The 19,506-nt window shown below is 56.6% G+C and overlaps 1 protein-coding gene across 6 annotated transcripts in view; it reads right to left on the bottom strand.

Moving 5' to 3' along the window:
• Window positions 1-19,506, bottom strand: part of PDIA5 (protein disulfide isomerase family A member 5) — an 89,560-nt gene that overhangs the window by 53,380 nt on the left and 16,674 nt on the right. For 4 of the 6 annotated variants that reach the window (XR_016232441.1, XR_016232442.1, XR_016232443.1 and 1 more), the window contains exons 2-5: window positions 11,507-11,633; window positions 8,891-8,978; window positions 383-466; window positions 60-105 (exon numbers count right to left, since the gene is read on the bottom strand). Coding sequence is in view for 3 of the 6 variants with exons in the window: in XM_008266835.5 (XP_008265057.2) it covers window positions 60-105; window positions 383-466; window positions 8,891-8,978; window positions 11,507-11,633 (345 nt within the window). In the remaining 3 variants the exon portion in view is untranslated. Of the gene's footprint in view, window positions 1-59; window positions 106-382; window positions 467-8,890; window positions 8,979-11,506; window positions 11,634-17,777; window positions 18,009-18,440; window positions 18,664-19,506 lie in introns of those variants that run through there. The other 2 variants (XM_089330812.1, XM_070072208.2) reach the window with 2 other exon arrangements.

The raw sequence follows: 19,506 nt of genomic DNA, 5'->3' as shown, positions 1-19,506 counted from the left end.
CCAGACGCCGGGCACCCACGTAGCTCCACCGCTGCAGAGAAACAGGCGGGTGCACTTACCTTAAATGTCAGGGCTCGGTTATATTCCGTGTGAAACGCGCCATCCCTGTCAAACGAGGAGAAAGAGGCGTCAGCTTCCAGAACAGTTGTGCAGAGACACAGCTCTGGCTCCCCGCAGCATCTCAGTGACACTGTCATTGAGCACGGTCAGGATTTTTTTTTTTTTTTTTTTTTTTTTTTTTTTTGCAATAGAACTGTAAACAAACTGGAAAAAAAAATCTCTGGAAATAAAATGAATCAGACTGGAAATGGCAGTTCACCCAGCGCAGCCAACAGAGCCTGCTGCACGCTCGTGGAGATTGGGAATGCCCGCCCGGACTCACTGGTAATGAAATAATTCGACCGCTTTGTCCTTGGGGCTCAGGTCAACTTTCATCTTCTTGCACAATTTTCTGCTCTCCGCGTCACTGGAAGACACAAATGTCGGGAACCATTTGTTACCTGAAGTCCCCACAAAGGTGTTGACAGCCAAATCTGCTGATGGCCGAGAAACACGCCGCTCAACGTGGAATCCTGCACCGCACAGGGTGACCTTACTGAGGCGGGTCTTAGACGAATGGAGGAAGAAGAGGAATCAACAAGAGGTGGGCTGATGTGGAAAGACAGGGGCTAGCAGCCCGGAGGAGCTGGGTCACTGCCTGAGAGGCCGCGCACACAGGCCCAGAAGCGCCACCGCCACACGAGGTGTAAACTCCATCCCGGGGCTCTGAGGACACCTGGACTGCGTGGAGAGCACGGATTCCCTAATCCCTCTGGCTCCTTACTTCAGAACCTCTGAGGCCCAAGTAAGACTTAAACATGTTTTAAAATGTACTTATGTATTTGGAAGGCAGAGGAACAGAGGCAGGCAGGCAGGCAGGCAGGCAAAGAGATCTCACATCCGCTGGTTCACTCCCCAAATGCCTACAACATCTAGGGCTGAGTTGGGCCAAAGCCAGGAGCTGCGACCTCGATACGGATCTCCCACGTGAGTGGCGGAGACCCAAGTATGCAAGCCATGGCCCGCTGCCTCCCAGAGCGCACATCAGCAGGAAGCTGGAATCATGCGACCCCAGGCCCTCCAACAGAGCATGGGGTGTCCCAAGCGGCATCTCAACCACCTCCCGAGATTCCTCTTTGCAGAGCACTTACATTTGCCACTGGCTACGTATGTACCACCCGACCAGGAGAGGAAGAAAGTGGTCTCTCGTGGAGGGAGTCAGAAATCTGATCAGGAATCACGGAGAACCAAGAGGAGACAGGAGAAAGCCTCGGCTAACGGCCCCTCCCTCACAGCGGCAATCTGACTCTCCTGTGATGCGTCTGTCAGATGCCAATCACCGTCACCCGAGTGCCACCTCACCTGTCCTGGGCTCCTTCCTAGACCAGTGTCTCTCAAAGTGTGGTCCCTGGGCCGGCAGCATGGACATCGCCCAGGAACCCATCAGACAGGCAAATTCTTAGGCCCATTCCAGGCCCACTACATCCAAAGCTCCCGGGTACTTGAGCTGTTGTTTTACCAACCCTGCGGGTGATTCTCGTGCATGCTCAAGCTTGAGAACCCCTGTATTTGACCACCATCCTTCTCTGGTTCCCCCCAACTCTCCCTCCTGCAAAGATTTCGGGGCCCCCACGCCCCACACCAGCCCCTCAGAGGCCTCCCCTGCTCGCACAGCTTCCCTGGCCTCACTGCGCTCAGCAGTGCCCCCTGGGGCCACCCTGTTCCCAGAGAGCCCTGCTTGTAGCTCGAGGGCCAGCTTCCACATCTGGAGGCATCTCGGGCAGCTGGCACCTGCTGATCACCACTGACTGCACAGCCCGAGTCTCGGGGAGCTCTGTTTCGCTCCCTGAGGGAAGCCCCTTCCTCTCAACCCTCACCTCCACCCACAGCCATCAGCTCACAGAGCTGTGCGCCAGCCCCGGAGCAGATGGACTCATCATCCCATGCAGCTCAGTCCGACGAGCAAGTCTCGGTGTGGACAGGCAAAACCGCAAGAGCTCTTTTTCTGTGTAAAGAATCAATGTGCCACTGTGGCAAAAAACAAAAACAAAAACAAAAACAAAAAACCTAAATGAAAGATCTCTGCGAGTGAGATCCCAGTGGAAAGAATGGGCCATCAAAGGAGGAGGTACCTTTCTCTGAAGGGAGGAGAGAACTTCCACTTTGACTACGACCTTGTCTAAATAAGATCAGAGTTGGCGAACTCAAAAGGCCTCCATAGCCTTGGCAACTCATGACAAGAGCCTAGGGTGATTACTGATGCCATAAACAAGAGTGTCAATTTGTAAGGCAACAACAGGAATCACTGTGCACTTACTCCTCATGTAGGATCTCTGTCCTTCATGTGCTGTACATTGTGATTTAATGCTATAACTAGTACTTAAACAGTATTTTTCACTTTGTGTTTCTGTGTGGGTGCAAACTGTTGAAAGCTTTACTTAATATATGCTAAACTGATCTTCTGTATATAAAGAGAATTGAAAATGAATCTTGATGTGAATGGAATGGGAGAGGGAGCAGAAGAGGGGAAGGTTGTGGGTGGGAGGGAAGTTATGGGGGGGGAGCCATTGTAATCCATAAGCTGTACTTCGGGAATTTATAGTCATTAAATAAAAATTAAAAAAAAAATAAAACGCAAATCTTGCCATGGGAAAATAAAAAAGAATCAATGTGCAAGTAAAGAAGCAGATCTCACTGGGGAGGTGTGCACAGGTCACAAGGATAAGGTCACAAGGGTGCTGTCACCACACCCACCTCACCCAAACCAGAGTTCCTCCCCCCCCCCACTAGTCCCGGCTGTCTGACCAGCTCTGCAGCCTGTAGACAGAGGGGCTCCAGAGATGCTCGACCACTCCAAAAGCAGAGGCTAATGACCACCTTCTAACCCTACAGTCCCTGGGGATGCCACCCAGGCTGCTTCCGACAACAGCTGCCACCGTGCGGCTCTGGCCCAACCTACAGGGGCTCCGAGGTGAGGCCTGACGGACAGGCGCAGGTATGCTGGAGGACAACCATGACTGAGGTGCCGTCTCCCGGCCCAAGTAAATTCCTGGGGACAGAGGGCTCCCTTCGGGATGTGTACACCCATTCCCAGCTGTGCTTCCCTGGCTGTGACCACCCACCACCCACCTTCCATCCACCTGCTGCACCGCCCCCACCCCCCCACCCCCGGGCCTATGCGTGGCTCAAGCACTCACACTGCCAGCGTGGCTGCTTCCGCAAGGTGGCCAGCCTGAGGTGAGCCCACCCCCCAGCCCCAGCCCATGCTGGCCCTCTTTCATCAGCCTCTGCCTGTGACTTTCACCAAGCAGAGGGAAGGACAGGGTGCAGGACATCCCAGCTCTGATTCCTGTTGGCTCAGCAGAAACCCATGCCACAGCTGCAGCCGTAGGGCCACTGTGGGCCCAGGACCAGCTTTGGTGCAACCCTGCTGACCAACCAGGAGCTGCATGCAGGGTACATCTGCTCCTCACTGCAGCAGCTGAGGTCCAGCCAAGCCCTTGGTCATGACCCCGTGAGCCTATGCAGTACACACTTGGTCTTCCTTCCTTGCTTTCTGGTACACAGCTCCCCAAATCCTTGGAATCCCCAAAGCGGCAGGTGTCTCTTGCATGCTACTGAGCTGACTGGTGGCTGGCCACCCCTGGGTGGCTTCCCAGGGCAGGTCCACAGAAGGACCAAGGCAGGATCAGAGACTCGGCACTTCCCTTCCACCCAGCAACCTCCAGGAAGGGGGAGGCATAAAGTCTGTCCAGCGGCCACGGACATAACCAATCACGCCTGCCTAATGGAGTCTCCAAAAGGACAAGGTCCAGAGAGAACACATGGGGGACAGCGGCCCTGGAAGAGGACAGGGATGCTCCACGTCCCTTCTCTCATAGCTTTAAACCAGCCTGGTAAACACAAGTGTCCCCTGAGCACATTAAAACTCAGGAGGGTGTGCAGGAGCCCCGACTTACAGCCGATGGGTCAGACGCATAAATGACAACCAACTACTTGTGACTAGCATGTAGAGTGGGGGCTGTTTCGGGAGCGGGGGCCTCAATCTGCAGGACCTGCCACTGCCTCCAGGCCGACAGCACTGGGGCGGAACTGCACTGTAGAGCCTGCAGCTGGGGTCTGGGAAGCTCCTGCCCGAGCCCTGGCCGCCGAAGGTCACAGTGGATCACTGTTCCCCGCCACAGTGACACTCCCCAAGGGTGTGCTCCTCTCCCCTGCCCAGGGCCAGCTGGGGGAGCAGCTTCCTGTCCCGGCCTGTCCTGCCCGAGCACACACTGGCCAGGCACTGAGAGCCCCGGTCACCCGCCGGCTCGTCTGCCCTGCTCTTCTCCCAGGGTGCTCGTCCACGTGGGTCTGCCGAGTCCGCTGGCCACGCCCTGGGAAGGTCTGCTCCACAAAGGCGAGCGCTCCTCTCCGGGGCTACACAGCAGTCGGCAGGGCACTCGGCAGGCCTCTAGAAATCACCTGACTGACTGAGTGAATGAGTGAATGAATGAAGGTGTCAGTCACATTGCTGCTGGGATGACTGTGTGCATGGTCGGCTTCTGGGGTGCTGTCTACTGAGCTCCAGGGAATCCTGCCCAGTGGTGGCGCCCCTGCACGCCTGCCGCTCGGTGTGTGTGGGTATGTGCACGTAGGCATGTATTAATTGTTTGATGTAGACAATGCAAGGCATAAGAGTTCAAGAAGGGGAGAAAATTACCCAAGCTCGGAGATGTAAAAGGATCTGGGTTGACAGATTAAGTACAATTAATTGATCTACTGCCCTCCTGCCTCTCTTCCTCCTCCCCCAGCCAGGGACCAAGGCTCTGCAGAGAAAGGAGACAAAGGCAGTGAGCAGGGAGATGAGTGCTTTGCTAGAACTGAGGGCGGGGGAGAAGGCCAGCCTGGATCAAGAAGAATGGTCTTGGCCATGCAAAGGCCCTGCCTTGGCCCTGTCCTCAGGCACCAGGCATCAGTCTTCCGGGAGGCTGGGCCCTGCCTCCCCCTGCCCGTTCCCACACGGTGTTCCAGGGAGCAAGGCATCAGGGCCACCCACCCTTTACATCCCGGCCACTCGCCTCTGTGGAGAGCATGCAGGGCAAGATCAGAGGCTGCGCACACTTCCCTCCCTGCCCCAAACCCCACCTCCCACCCCCAGACACACATGCATGGCGTTTCCATGGGATGTGCTGCCATCTGACATGGCTACAGCAGGTGCATAGCGTGGTGTTGGCTAGACCTTCAAGCACACTAATAACCATCCAAGAGACTGGGGACCTACACCCCTGGGAGCCAGGCCCAGAGACGACAGGTGGGGGGTGAGAGCAGGAAGAAAGAGAAGAAATGGCTGGGGTCAGTGCTGTGGTGTACGGGGTAAAATAGCCGTCTGCTGTGCCAGCATCCTATATGGGTGACAAGATTTATTTATAAAGGAGCAAACACTAAATTCCAATAATTTTGAGAAGAAAATGTAAGACTTCAAAAACACGTTACACCTGCCTTGGAAGGTCTCTAATCTTACATCTGGGGAGCCATTGCTGCTCCAGGGAAATCAAGCAGATGGGAAAAAAACAGCAAGGAAGGAAGAAAATGTGTTAGGCAATGACCTTGAGCCCCCAGGAAATGAAAGTAGCGAGCCCCTGGTTGGATGGTCTTGCCCCCAGTTTAGGAAGCCTTCGGCAATTAGCATAGCAGGCCTGACGTCTGGGGCTGGCGCCTGCCCAACTTCCCAGGCAGCAGCACTGCGGGCCAAGGACCAGCCCGAGCACCAGGCGGGCAGGGCACTGAAGGAATACCAACTCCCTCACACACAACCCACTTAACAGCTGGACAACCGCCACCAGCCAAACCGAGTGTGGCTGCTGAGATCTGAGCCAGGAGGTGGAGTCAGGGGCTGGGGTGGCGGGGAGGAAAGCTGATGAGGTCCTGGAACCAGGGAGAAAACCAATTGTGCAGGCAGTATGTGTGTGTGTGTGTGTGTGTGCGTGCGCGCACGTGTGCCTGCAGGTGCACATTCTGAAAAGGGAGGGAAGCACTAGAGAAGGGAAAAGAAAGCAAGAGAAATACCCACGGGGAGGAGAAAGGAGAAAAGAGGCTCAAAGAACAGGCGAGGCAGGGACCCAGTTCCCTTCTGGGAAGAGGCAATGGAAACAGTACGGGGAGAGGAAATACGGGGAGAGAAGCCGGGTGGGGAGGGACAGGAGATGCCCAGAACTAGGAGGGACACAGGAGAGAGAGAGCCCCGGCAACTGGAAGGCACGCAGCAGGCCCGGCAGCCGCTGGCATTTTCCAAACCAGGCTACTTAGGGATGACAGCAACTTGGAAGGCTCCACTCTACGCTTCACAGGAGATTAAACTGCAGGCCCAAGTGTTTCGCCAGGTTCCACGGCTATTTGATGCCATGGCCCGGGACTCAACACCAGGCTCTCTACAAATTCCACAGCACCCTGTGCTTCTTCAGGGTCGCAGCCAGACCCCCCGGGGCCTGGGGCTCACCAGGGATCCCGACCCCATGCACAGTTATTGAATGAACAAACATTCCATTTCTTCCCCTCCAGGCTCTTCCTGAACAATCCTGCCCAGACGAACCAGGTACTTCACGTTCAAATCACGTTTTCTACTCCAGAACTTTCAGTTGCCAGATTCTCACCATGGCCATTTATGGAGAGGATTTGCGCCACTGTCCCACGTTACAGAGAATAAGGGCTCAGGCTAACCACCTCGTGTGGTCGCGGGGTTAGTCACCTTCACCCCAGCGCCCTTACCCTGGGCACCTGCAAAGACTCCTCAGCATCAGGGTGGTGTCTCTCCCCTCCAGATTCTCCCTGTTCTCTTCCCCGGCAAAGCAATGTGCTCACCCCTAACCTCCTGCTCACCCCCACTCAAGCCCTGGCTCCCCCATTCTACCTGCTAACCTGCTGCTGCCAGGGCAGAAGGCAGAGCCGGAAAGGATGAGCCCGGGGAGGTGTGTGCCACTGCCCATCGGCTGTTTCACTGCAGCAGGGTAGGGGGAGCAGAAGGGCTCCGTGCCGCCTCTGGCCTCCTGTGCACACAGCAGCACTTCCGCCCATCCTTGGGAGCGTCCCGTTCCCAGACCCACGCAGACGGATGCAAGCCCTTGGGATGACAGCAGGAGCTGTCACTGCAGAGTCAACACGGTGGGCTCCCCTGCGCACTGGCGGGGCAAGGCCAGAGAGTGGGACAAGTGGGGAGAGCGGACAAGGGCAGAAGCCAGCTCATGGCCTTGGGGTCTCCTTGTCCAAGAGCAGCCCCCGTGAGCTGCCATGCAGACCAGAGCCAGACTTCTGTGCCCTGGGCTGCTGGGGGAAGCTTTATCTGCCTCCTGCCTCCAGTTCCAAATGCTGACCCAGGTATCTCTGCTCTGGCGTAATCCGTAATCCACCTACTCATCTCAGCTCCTGGACAAACCACCTACGGTTTCATTTTATACTTCCGCTTAGTGGGATAAGGTCAAGAAATTGACAGGCCACTAGATGGAACAATGTGCCCTTTGGTGCTGAGGTCTGAGCTTGGCCCCCGACCAGACTGGGGCTTTAGCACTTCAGCTTTCACAGGCTTTTCCCACCGGCACTTCCGTTTACTGCAGACTCCAAGTCTCCAAGCCTCGGCCCTGAATTCTAACTTCCTAGGCTGTCTTCACCTGGCCCTGCTGTCCTCCTGCCTGGCCTGTGGTTGGAGGTGGACACTGGCCCCCACACGCAGAGCCGGCCGGGGGCTGTGGCACAGGGCACCATGGGATGGAAAGCCAGGGCGCTCTGGACACGTGGGACTCTAAGCGCTCTGTCTCGTGTGTGGACTTCACTGCCTCTGCACTGCTCTTTTTCACTTTGCCAGTCAGGATTAAGGGACTCCTCCTGCAGACATGGAGCCCCTGTGGACAGCATGTGTCCCTGGCATGCCGAGCACAGTGCTCTGAGGTCGCCCCCTCCCCACAGGCTGTGCTCCCCAGGACGCTGCGTGTCCCCACAGCATGCAGGAAGTGCCTGGGGATGTCTGCTAAAGGCACCCAGGTGGAGGAGCTGGCCACTAACCCAAAGCACCTGGGTCCACTTCTGCCACCTGCATGCCTCCCAGAATTCCCTCCGGCATGGCTCTGTCACTGTGACAGAACTGCTATCATCTTCAGAGAAACACCAAAGCATTATTCCCTGCAATAGGCCTTGCCTCTCTGCCAGTCACACAGCACACTGGCAAAACACGGCAGACAGACAGACAGACAGCAGGAAGACAGGACGAGAGCTAACTGGCTGAGGTCTCGCCAGTGCTGTGGTACAGGCCGGCAAAGCTGCTGCCTGCCATGCCTGCGGCTGCTCCACTTCTGACCCAGCTCCCTGCTGATGTGCCTGGGAAAGCTGAGGATGGCCCAAGTACTTAGGCCCCTGCCATCCCTGTAGGAAACCCAGGTGGAATTTCTGGCTCCTGACTTTGGCCTGGTCCAGCTCCAGCCATTGTGGCCATTTGGACAGTAAAACAGTGGATGGAAGATCTTCCCAGTCTCTGTCTTTCCCTCTGTCTCTGTAACTCAGAATAAATAAATCTTAAAAAAAGAGATTTCCCCGGCCACCTGGTGAGCAGTCTTTCCTGATCTGGAGGTGTGAGGACACACACACACCCTACAGCACACACCATCTGGTCTCATTCAAAGCTTGGTCAAAATACACATCTCCTTCCGGCCTCTCCAACTAAGGCAGACCAAGCTTGAGGTCATGAGCTGATCCACCAGCTTTGTCCCCAAAGCCCTGGTGATACAGGGACCTGCTTGGAGGTAACTGCTGAGTATCCAGGGGTGGGGGTGTCTCTCTTGGCAGGTGACCCCCGCCCACAGCCCGCGCCAGGCCTGGGACTCACCCACAGTCCACCCAGCAGATGGTGCCTTGTCCTTTTACTGCCTGGGCCACGGTGGACAATAACTTGAGATGACTTTGAGCTGCTGCCTCTGAAAGAAACAAAATAGTCAACATTTGTGCCCCAGTGCCCCAGGGCCCCCTGCCCTCTTCCCTGAGGGGTGGGGGAGGAAGCAGAGCAGTCCCAGAGTGGGCGGAGCAGTCCTGAGCTCAGGTTAAGACACCTGTCTCCATGCTGCAGGAAGTCCCGGCTCCTCTCCAAAACCCAAGCCTGCCAGCCACGGGCTTCCTCTCCGACACAGAGCCTCCCACTCCCTGCCCTGCAAACCACACTGGCGCCCTCTCTTTCAAGGGCCTCTGAGCCAAGGCCTTAGCTGCCGTACAAGCTCTGACTCAGGTCCTTCCCATGTGCAACAGTTATAATGCTATCAGGGAAGGCAGGCACGACTTTGCCAGGTCCACTCCCCTCTGCCCTGGTACCCCAGCTGGGAGCTGATGCGAGCTGGGAGCTGACCCTGCCTTGCCCTCTGCCGGGAGCTCAGTGAAGCTGAGGCCCAGATGTGACACCAGCCTCCCCTGGACCAATGGCACGTGTAGCCAGGTCACGGTACACAGCCCACTGCCCCAGCAGTCCCAGGGGAGGGGCTGGTCATGGCAGCGTCTCTAGGGTCAGCTGCAGGCACACGGACCACGCCCCATGGAAGCTTCTCACTGGTCTGGGTGTCAATCCCCATGGGTCTGGGCAAAGCACCCGGATTCTACCGTGGGAGGACAGGGGCAGTGGCCGGGATCTCAACCCTGTGATTGATCCCTGCCTGCGGCCGACTCCTGGGTCACCTTTCCCCTGGTGACACCCGTGAGCTCACTCAGAAGCGCCGGCCAGGCAGATGCTGATGGGGAGAGCCATCCACTGCCTTCTCCAGCCAAAGCCCTAGGATACTTCCCAAAGCCAAGCCGAGCTGATGTTCTGAATTACGTGCCCCAGTGTGCAGACTGGGAGCGGCCCGTGAATACAAAGCATGGCGAGCCTTTCGCAGGCACGAACGGGGAGGCATCACGGCAGGGCCCTGCACGGCGGCACTCAAGAGTCGCTCCCAGGGATCCACCGCCAGGATAGCAGTGGGAGGGAGAGCTCCCCCACTCCGGCCCCGAGTGTTCCACAGTGCAGACACAGGGCTGGGGGGCAGGGAGGGGAGAACTCAGCAGGGCGATGTGAAGGAGCAGGCCCCAACCCTGCCTTTCAGCACTGGGAAGGAAGCATGCTTGGGGACGCCAAGGAAGGGGAGAAAGCCTGGTTTCGGTGCTGCTCTAGAAAACTCATCAATTCTGGAGCGGCAGGCAGGCAGGTCAGAGAATCGCCCAGGCCTTGCTGCCCAGCACCCCAAGCGGGAGGAGTCTGTAAGTGGCGGGGCTCAGCGCTCCACTGTCAGCAGGGGCAGGGGCTGGGTGAGGAGGGGGAGGCGGCAAGGGCACCCAGGCCCTGCCCCCAGCCCCACACGACCCTGCCACAAGGCCCCATCTCCCCGCGCTGCAGCTCACTGCAAGGACTTCCTGGTCTCAAGCCGACCCTGCAGAACGAACTTGCTTCAGGTAGCTCAGAGGACCGGCCCAGCCCCACCCTCCACCGGCCTAAGCTTCTCTGTCCTCATGTAAACTCCATGCCATCTGACAACTGGCATCGGCTGCCTGCTGTGTGGCAGAGGAGCATGGGAGGCTGCCCCACCGAAGCACCTTGTGGCATCTCTGTGAAACACCGAGCTTTGGTCGTGGGCTCTGCCCCAGAGAAGGGACCAAGCACGGCCTGCACGGACGACCACCCCAGCTCCAGGGGCATCCACGGGGCCTGGGCCCTGCACCTCCAGCCTCAAGAAGACACACTGCTTCCCCCTCGCCTCGGTGTTCCCATCTGCTGACAGCAGGGGCTGCTTGTGGCATGCTGGCTCAGGGAGCGTGTGCCAGGCCCTGGGAGGGGAAGGAACAGCAAGTGGAAGGGGAAGAGCCATGTGCCAGGGGTGCTTGAAGGGCACAGGCTTCAGGAGGGACACACGCCCAAGAACATCCATCAGGCCCAAGTGCCAGTGAGCACTGCAGACTGCACTGCCAGGGAGAGCTGCGCCCGGAACTGGCCCAGCCACGGGCAGCCGCTTCTCCGGGGGCACAGGACACTTGGCATCCGCAGGAGCAGCGAGAAACACTTCACTCTGCTGGAACAGCACCAACCGTCAGCCACTCACCCTTCCCCAAAGTCTCTGCCAAGAGCCAAGCCAACCTCTCCCCGCCTCTCCGCCCATGCCAGCCTCAAGGTCAGAAGACAGACAGGGCCCGGCTCCTGCCCCTCTAGAAGCTGCTATGTCGTGAGCTTAGAGTCTGCTTCCAGTTCGGTCTTGCATCTGACCCCAGAGTGGGACCAAAGGGGGCCGGGCAGGGGCAGGGCTGCCGGCCTGGGACCAACTCACCAGGCCACAGGCCAGCCTAGGACTCAATCAGCTTCCTGAGCAGGAGGCTGCAGCCTCCCTCCCCTCCTGGTGTCAGTCCTGCCGTTTCCCAGGGCCCACTGCTGCCCGCCCCTCCTGGCTCATCCCATCTGACGCCAAGGGGGTCTCAAGGCCGGGGTGCTCACCTGACTTGGAGTAAAGCACTAGTATGTTATTCCGGGTCCTGAGAAGCTTTTTCAAGTCCTTGGGGTCGGAGATTCTCTCAATGAGCGAGGAGACCTTCGCCGAGGACAGCCAGGTCAGCAGCGCCAACTGGGGATCAAGGAGACAAGGAGTGAGTCCCTGCTTCCAGCCTGGCCCAAGGAGGAGGTGGAGCCTACTGATGCGTTGGCCAGAGCACGCTTTGCTTCCAGGGAAGGAGGGCAAAACCCCACCTCTCAGGGCTATGCTGCAGGGACTCCACCCAACTCACCCGCCCACCCTCTCCATGCACTGTCACTAGTTTGCATGCCCTCACACGTTCACATGCATGCTGCATCCTTACCCATCAGTCAGGCGCTCCATGTCTGTATTCTACACACAGCCCTAAAGGCCACACACTGGAGCAATGTGAAAAACTCCATCCCACCTAGAGGCACCAAAGCCTAACACCCCAACCCCAACCCCGAGAAGTCAGATCACCCTTGAATGTTCAGAATGGGAAAGTGTAGAGAGGTTTTCAGCTTTTTTTTTTTTTTTCCCCACTCAGTCACGTGATATCAGACCAACAAGAAACGCACCGGCTCTGTCTCCCAGAGAATCTGGGAGACCTTGGGAACTGGGGGTATCAGCACTTCTGCAGGCACAGGGCAGGGTGGGCTGAATACAGTGGGAGGGAGGGGGTGAGCATAGCAGATGCCCCACTCAGCCCACCTGTGGATGACCATGCAGAAGTTCCACTGGGAGCAGCAGGTGTGGCAGGGTGGGAGGAGGGGAAGGACCACCCTTAGAGAAAAGAAGGGGATCAGGGGAAAGTATACAAAGTCTGCGCCTTGAGAACACCCCTCCCTCCAAGCCACCCCCCACAGCATTACCTTTCTTTTCCCAGGATGCTGCCTGTCAGGCTCATTCCCCAGGCAAGAGATTACAGAATTCTTCCCTGGGGAAACCGAGGAGCACAAGAAAAACAGCCCAAAGGCAGTGATTAAGAGACCCTCCAGGGAGCGCAGCCGAGTCCCCACTCAGGTCTCTGGTGCAGGCGCTCCAAGCAGACGAGCGCCCTCCACTAGCCCTCTGTCTCAGCACAAGAGATGGCCCCAAACAAACCAGTGGGAAGATGAAACTCAGAAGGAAGGGAAATGAAGAGAACAAAAGAAAACAACAAAAGTGCCACCACTGTTCTCAGAGACATAATATGCATCCATAAAATAAGAATCAAATGCTATGGAAAAGGAACAGTCACAGAGAACGAGAAGAAGTCTCAGAAAGCAAAATTATCATAGATACAATCAGGGCTGGATATAGAATCAAACAAAAGTTTCTTAGAAACTAAAACAAGAACAGTCAGCGCTGCAGCGCAGTGGGTTAAAGTCCCGGCCTGCAGTGCCGGCATCCCATATTGGAACGCTGCTTCAAGTCTTAGCTGCTCCACTTCCAATCCAGCTCCCTGCTAATGTGCGCAGGAAAGCAGTGGAAGATGGCCCAAGTCCTTGGACCCCTGCCACCTATGTGGGAGACCCGGATGGAGTTCCTGGCTCCTGACTTCAGCCTGGCCCAGCTTTGGCAGTTGTAGCCATCTGGGGAGTGAAACAGCAGATGGATGATCTCTCTCTGTGTCTTTCCCTCTCTCTCTCTGTGTCACTCTGCCTTTCAAATATACAAAATATTAAAAAAGAAGGAAGGAAGAGGGAGGGAGGAAGAAAACAAGAAATAATGAGGGCTGAAAACAGAATTGGAAGAACATTCTTAGAAAGTAAAACAAGAAATAAAAACATCAAGAAATAAAAGAGGACATAAGAAAAATAAGACAATGTATCCATTAAGTGCAAGAACCAGCTTAAAGAAGCTCCAAGAAAACAGAAGTTCAGAAATTACACACAAAAATTAAAAGTTCAAGAAAATGTCACAGAACTGAAAGATCAGTCTCCAGCAGAGAAGGCCCAGCACGATGATTAAAAAAAAAAAAAAAAAAAAAAAAAAAAAAAAAAAAAAAAAAAAAAAAAAAAGGACTCTCCCTGGGGTACTTCACTGAAAGCTTTCCAAACACTGCTGACAAAGCGATCCTACAAACACCACACCCAAGAGAGCAGGTGTCAGAGGCGTCAGGGCCCCAGCAGGCAAGGACGCGTCACCTCCACAGTCATCTGGGAGCACGGTTTCCAACTGGAGTTCTGCAACCAGCCCCGCTCTCCAGCAACTGTGAACATCGATTTACTCTAACAGGTACACAATGTAGTGTGAAGGCCGCCTCTCAAGACGCTCCTGGAACCCTTGCTCCAGCAAACCAGGAAGGAAATGAAAAACGAGGGGGCAGGAACCAGAGAAAGGAAGGATCCAACAGAAGAAAGAGAGGCGAGGAGAGACCCAGGAGGCATCAGGGACTGCAGCTGCCCGGCAGCCTGCAGAGCAAGCAGCCCAGGAGGGAGCAGGCACACAGGGTCGTGGAGGAATGTGGTCAGTAAAATGAAGCAACTACAGGGGCTGGTGCTGTGACGTAACAGGTAAAGCCTCCACCTGTAGGGCCAACATCCCACATGGATGCAGATTTGGGTCCCAGCTGCTCCACTTCGGATCCAGCTCTCTGCTATGGCCTGGGAAAGCAGTAGAAGATGGCCCAAGTCCTTGGGCCCCTGCACCCACATGAGAGACCTGGAAGAAGCTCCTGGTTCCTGGCTTTGGATCAGCCTAGCTCCGGCTGTTACGGGCATTTGGGGAGTGAACCAGCAGATGGGAAGATCTCTCCCTCTCTCTCTCTGTCTCTGCCTCTCTGTAACTCTGCCTTTCAAATAAATACATAAATCTTTTTAAAAACAGAAGCAATTATAAATGATTTGATATGCTCGATCACATTGGGAGGACTCTTGATTTCCCCCAGAACGACTTTACAATACAATCTTCTGCCCCACATGACACACATGACAGAGCCCACGATTAGGTGGAGCCAGGGTCTGAACTCCCAGTCTCTCTGACCTGACCATCTCCTGTCCCTGTGCAACCCAAGGTGAGTCTGAGCACTTCCTCTCGAGAGCTAAGGCGCTCAGGCAATGCCACCCAGCCCTTCGGAGGCTGAGCGACTGGTGTCTGACGCACAGATGACAACACCTCCCTCAGGGATCTGCTGCGAGGCTGGGACGGCTAAGTTATTGAACGGTGCCTGAGAAGTCATAAAGCATGCTGATAGCACCAGTACAAACTTGCAGCTCAGCAGAGTGGGAGACAGAAACAAGCCCATGTTCTGGAGTGTCTAAATATAACCCGCCTGGGGATTCAGAAGTTCCTTCCTCCCGGAGTGAAGCCACCCAGGAGGAGGAGTCAGGGAGCCCTTTGTCCCCATGCCACCATGCCAGAGCTGGGTGTGACGCCTGGGGAGCCACTGCCCTTCTGCTGGCCACCTTAAGAGCCCACCTGAAGGTTCAGCCAGGTTGCTTATTATCCATTATCCTGCTGTTCCCGGAGAGCTAATGGACTTCAGGCTAAAGAGCCAAAGCTCAAATGCACACGATGATGAAGGGGGTTAAAAAAAAAAAGAATCTGCTGGAAAAATACACCTTGACTCACTGCTCTGTTTTTAGTCCTCAGACACTCTGACCAGTCGAGAAAAACAACAGCGCTGGGCCAGCACACCAGGACTCTGACCCACAGGCCGAGCCCTGCCTGAGCCTGGCAGGCACCTGTGCTTCCAGACTGCAGAGAACAGAGGACAGGGAGAGAGGGCGAGCCCAGAGCACAGCCACAGAGACGGGCACACCCTCAGCTTCCTTCCTGAAGGCCAACAGATCCTAACCAAGGCTCCACCTGATGCTCAAGAAACCACCTGCCGGCCAGGCACCAAAGTCTCAACGTCTGCTGTCACACAGTACAGAACTTGAATTCAACCAGAAAAATGCCAAGCAAACACACCTTGTGTGGAACCACCGCGGGGCAGGGCGGGAGGCTGCGCGGGAACTGGGCACCCCGGCAGCTGGCCTGGCTTACAGGTCCCCAGGAAGGGTCTGCCGCCTCCACACCCCCATTCCTGCCCCCAGGGGCCACCAAAAGCCCTGGGGAAATGTCTGTCCTGCTGGACAACCGTGACAAATGACACCCATTGTCACACGCCTGGCCTGTGGAGTCACCAAAAGCAGCCTCCCCCATCCGCAGGACCGTGGTAATGGTGTCTAAAAATAGCACATGGAAAACTCCAGAAACGAACAATTCCTAAGTTGGAAAACACACGCTGTTCTGAGCAGCATGAGGAAGTTTCAAGTCATCCCACTTCGTCTCACCTGGGATGCCAATCAACCTTTCGTATCCCACCCATTAGCCACTAAGTAACCACCTTGGTTATCAGCTATCACAGTGCTGTGTTATTTTCCTTAATAACAGCCCCAACGTGTAAGAGCAGTGATGCTGGCCTTTCCATTACAGTGCATTGTTATAACTGCTCTATTTTATTAGTAGACATTGCTGTTAACATTAAACTGTATCACAGGCAGGTACAGGAAGAAACAGCATTTGTAGGACTTGGTACTGTCCACAATTTCAGGCACTCACAGGGGGTCCTGGAATGTAAGGCTCTCAGAGTAGGGTGGGAGCGCTACTGCACAAGGCGAGTCCCTCACAGCTCTGGGGAAGCCCACAAAGGACCATGGACATCAGACAGCCCACAGTGCGGGGAAGCTCTGGCTTGCAGCTGTGGAAGAGGGAGGTGGGTCTGGGCCAGGGGCCTTGAAGGCCGAGCACAAGAGCTGGCCTGTGCAGGAAACAAGGGGCAGCATCACTGACCGCCCAGCAGCAGAGTGAAGGATGAACTTGGTGTTAGAAACTTGTCTGCCCATGACCTCAGACGGGGCAGCAGCCAGGGAGGCTGCAGGTGGAGGGACCGGCAGAGTGGCTGCACAGGGGAGAGAAACAGCCCCCGTGGGAGAGACAACAAAACTCAAGGACTGCTTACAGGTGAGTACAGAAGGAAGGATTCTGGGCAGGCAGAGAGGCACGAGGCCTGAGGACTACAGAGGAGGAGGCTGCACCCTGAGGCCTCCGGAGATGCAGGCCCGCAGGCTGGGCCAGGAGCTGCCAGGTAAAGGAAGCAGGAAGCGCGAGCAGGCCACGTTCAGAGGGAGAGCACAGGGAATTGGCTCAGACAGGAGGCGGGAGGTGGGCTGAAGACACAGGTGAGGGGGGCCGGGGCCAGGGCAGGGCCCCGGGGACATCTGGGAGAACACAGGCAGCAGGGTGTGGGGAGCCAGGAGCCGAGCAGGGAGGTGGATGGGGGCTTGTGGGCACAAGGAGCGGGGTGTGCCTGGGGAGGCAGGATGTGCAGCTCTGTGAGCAGGAGAGGAAGCATGTGCAGGACGGCAGCCCCCCACCCCCCGCAATCCAGGGAGATGAGGTGCAAAGAGCTAAGTTAGGAGGCTCAGCATCTTCACCTCGTGCCTGGCCTCGCGCAGGCCTCACCCTAGCAGCAGTGGGAGGCCCTCCTGCAGCTGCGACCACGCCCCTCCGCATGGCGCAGGCTGCTGCCACCTTCCCAGTGGGCCATGCCTTCCTTCCCTGACCGTGCAGCTCCAGGAGCCTCGGCAGCCTTGCCAAGCGCCTTCCTACAGACTCCCGTAAGTCACAGTCACCAACCTTGAGAACAACAATAACAACGTTAATGATGCGTGCACGATCGGGAGGGAGGGGGCATTGCTCCTGGGCTTGGCAGCACTCGGCGTTCTCGGTCAATTGCTCTAGAGGTAGAGAAGAGAAAAAAAGGCCCCTTTGTTCTGCATGCAAACCCTCTGTGACCTCCTCCCGCCAATGATCGCCGCGCTCTGCTCAGCAGTACTCAGTTGCTAGCGTCTTGACATCAGGGCTGAGCTGCCGGGCACCGGGCAGCTCCCCTGCTCATGCTGCTGGGGAACACAGGGCCCCTAAAAAGAGGTCTTGGTCTGATCAGAAAACCAGCACCCTCATCCACTGTCAGAGACCAGGCCCGCAACTCCACTCACAGTGCCAGCACCCACCCTGCCACTGCCAGTCCCCTTTCACCTCAGCCCCTCTCCCATCGGGGCACAAGGCTCCCTGCAGAGCCCAGGAGCCCCTGGCACCGAGGCCCTCATCCAGCCTCCACCACAGCCGCAGCAGTGGGCGCAGGAGACTGTTCTTTGATCATCTTCCAGGCTCCCTACGGGGCTCGTGCCATAAGTGTCTGGCCACCCCAGGGCCTTGCAGACAGGTGGTATGGCACACCTCTGCCCCTTTGCAGTCTTCCACATACCACAGAAAGAGCAGTACCTTTGGAGTCAGACCTGGGGCAAATCCCGGTGTCCATGTGCCACCAATCCAGCGAGATGTCCATGAGGTTTTTGCCAGACCTCCAGGAACGAGGACAGTACCAGTGCCCACCTCTTGGGGCTGGCACAGGCTTCCAGGACGGAGGGAAAGGACACAAAGAACCGGACCTCATGCCTGGCACACGGAAGCACATGAGAATTGCTAACTGCCTTATTAGCGCACAGGGACAACAGTTAAGACGGGGACCACCTCTTCCTCTCGGGGGCCCTGCCTGCAATCAGGCAGACCAGCAGGAAGGAGCGGACACGTACACACAGGCAGCCTCAGAAAACCTGGCACCATCCCCCAGCTGCACGGCGACCCAGCTCGCGAGGTCACACAACGCCCCAGTCACTCCTTTACCCACCACGGTAACCCGGCAGGCGAGCACTCGCGCATCCCACACGAGAGAAGCAAACGGGCTACCAAGGTCACATACTAGGACCACTGCAGAGTCAGCATGAGCACTCGGGCCCCTGGCTTCCTGGCTGTGGGGGCTTCTTCCTTCAACCAAATAAGCTGCCTGGACCACCGCAACAGATGGGCCACGCCAGGCAGAAGGGGAGCCCCTCGTCCCTGGGTGGGGGCCCGGGCCAGGAGACACCCAACAGGGTCTGACACTACCTCTCTGCTCTCTGCCAGTCCAGAGGATGCCGGAGTCCAGCATGCTTCTCGGGGCCAGGAGCATGAAGATCCTTAAGTGGCAGTGTCCCCAGGCCTGTTCCCATATGTGGGGGTGGGGCTCCTGCCTGCACGGACCACACAGCACACACTGGGCTGCCGCCCACCCCCCACGAGCACCAGACCATGGGGAGGAGGGCACCGTGCTGCAGGATCAGCAGAGAACAGTCTCACCACATCGCACCCTCGGCTTTAAAAAGCTCCCGTGTCTGGGGTGCGTGCCAGCGCCCTCACTTTCCCCATCAGCGGCAGAGCCGTCTGTCATTGGAGATTTACTGTCCCCTGCAGACCGGGAAGCAGGGATCCTCAATTATGCAAAAGCACAAGCGACAGGAGCAAGCCCTGGGGCAGGACCTGGGGACTTAGGAGAAGCGGGGTATGGGGCACGGGGGACTCGACCCTCTTTTGCCGTCACCTGGCAAAAGTTGCCCTCCTTGTGCGCTGGGAGGCATGAAGAGAACGGTGTAACGTAGTGGAACCCACATTTTGCTCAAAATAGTTTGGAAATGTCAGAATCTAAAAGTCTAGATGCTCAAGAAGCTGGTGGGAGATGGAGCCAGGGAAAAGGTTAAAAATAGAAGAGGGCCTGAGCTCCAGGCTAGAGAGAGAGCCTGAGCTGGCCCAGAACTGTGGGGCAGGACCCGTGGGAGGAGCAGCGCGCCCTGAGCTCTGCGCCCACTTTGGCGGTTCCTGGCCATGTGGCTTGCACAAGTTCTCTCTCCCCACCCCGGAAACCCCAGTTTCCTGCTCTGGAAAATGGATCGGCTGAAAGTGATTTTCAAGCTCCCTTCCAGCTGTGACATCTGGTAAAACTGTCCTCACAATCTCGAAACCACTCAGCTTCTCTGGGCACGAGGCCACCCACAAGAAAAGCCGCACCCCTCGGGCTCATTTGCAGCCAGAGTAGCCATTTGGCTAAATCCCAGTTCCTGGAATGTAAATGTGTTAAGTGGCACCTTTTAGGAATCGTCTCTAACAGACTATTTTTTTTTTAGTTCCTTTTTTTTTT

This window comes from Oryctolagus cuniculus, chromosome 4 (genome assembly GCF_051225735.1).
Source record: "Oryctolagus cuniculus isolate XC-2025 breed Fujian yellow rabbit chromosome 4, ASM5122573v1, whole genome shotgun sequence".
Taxonomy (NCBI): Eukaryota; Metazoa; Chordata; class Mammalia; order Lagomorpha; family Leporidae; genus Oryctolagus; species Oryctolagus cuniculus.
Note: the sequence above shows the minus strand (reverse complement) of the source record. Positions and strands in the feature narration are given on the sequence as shown.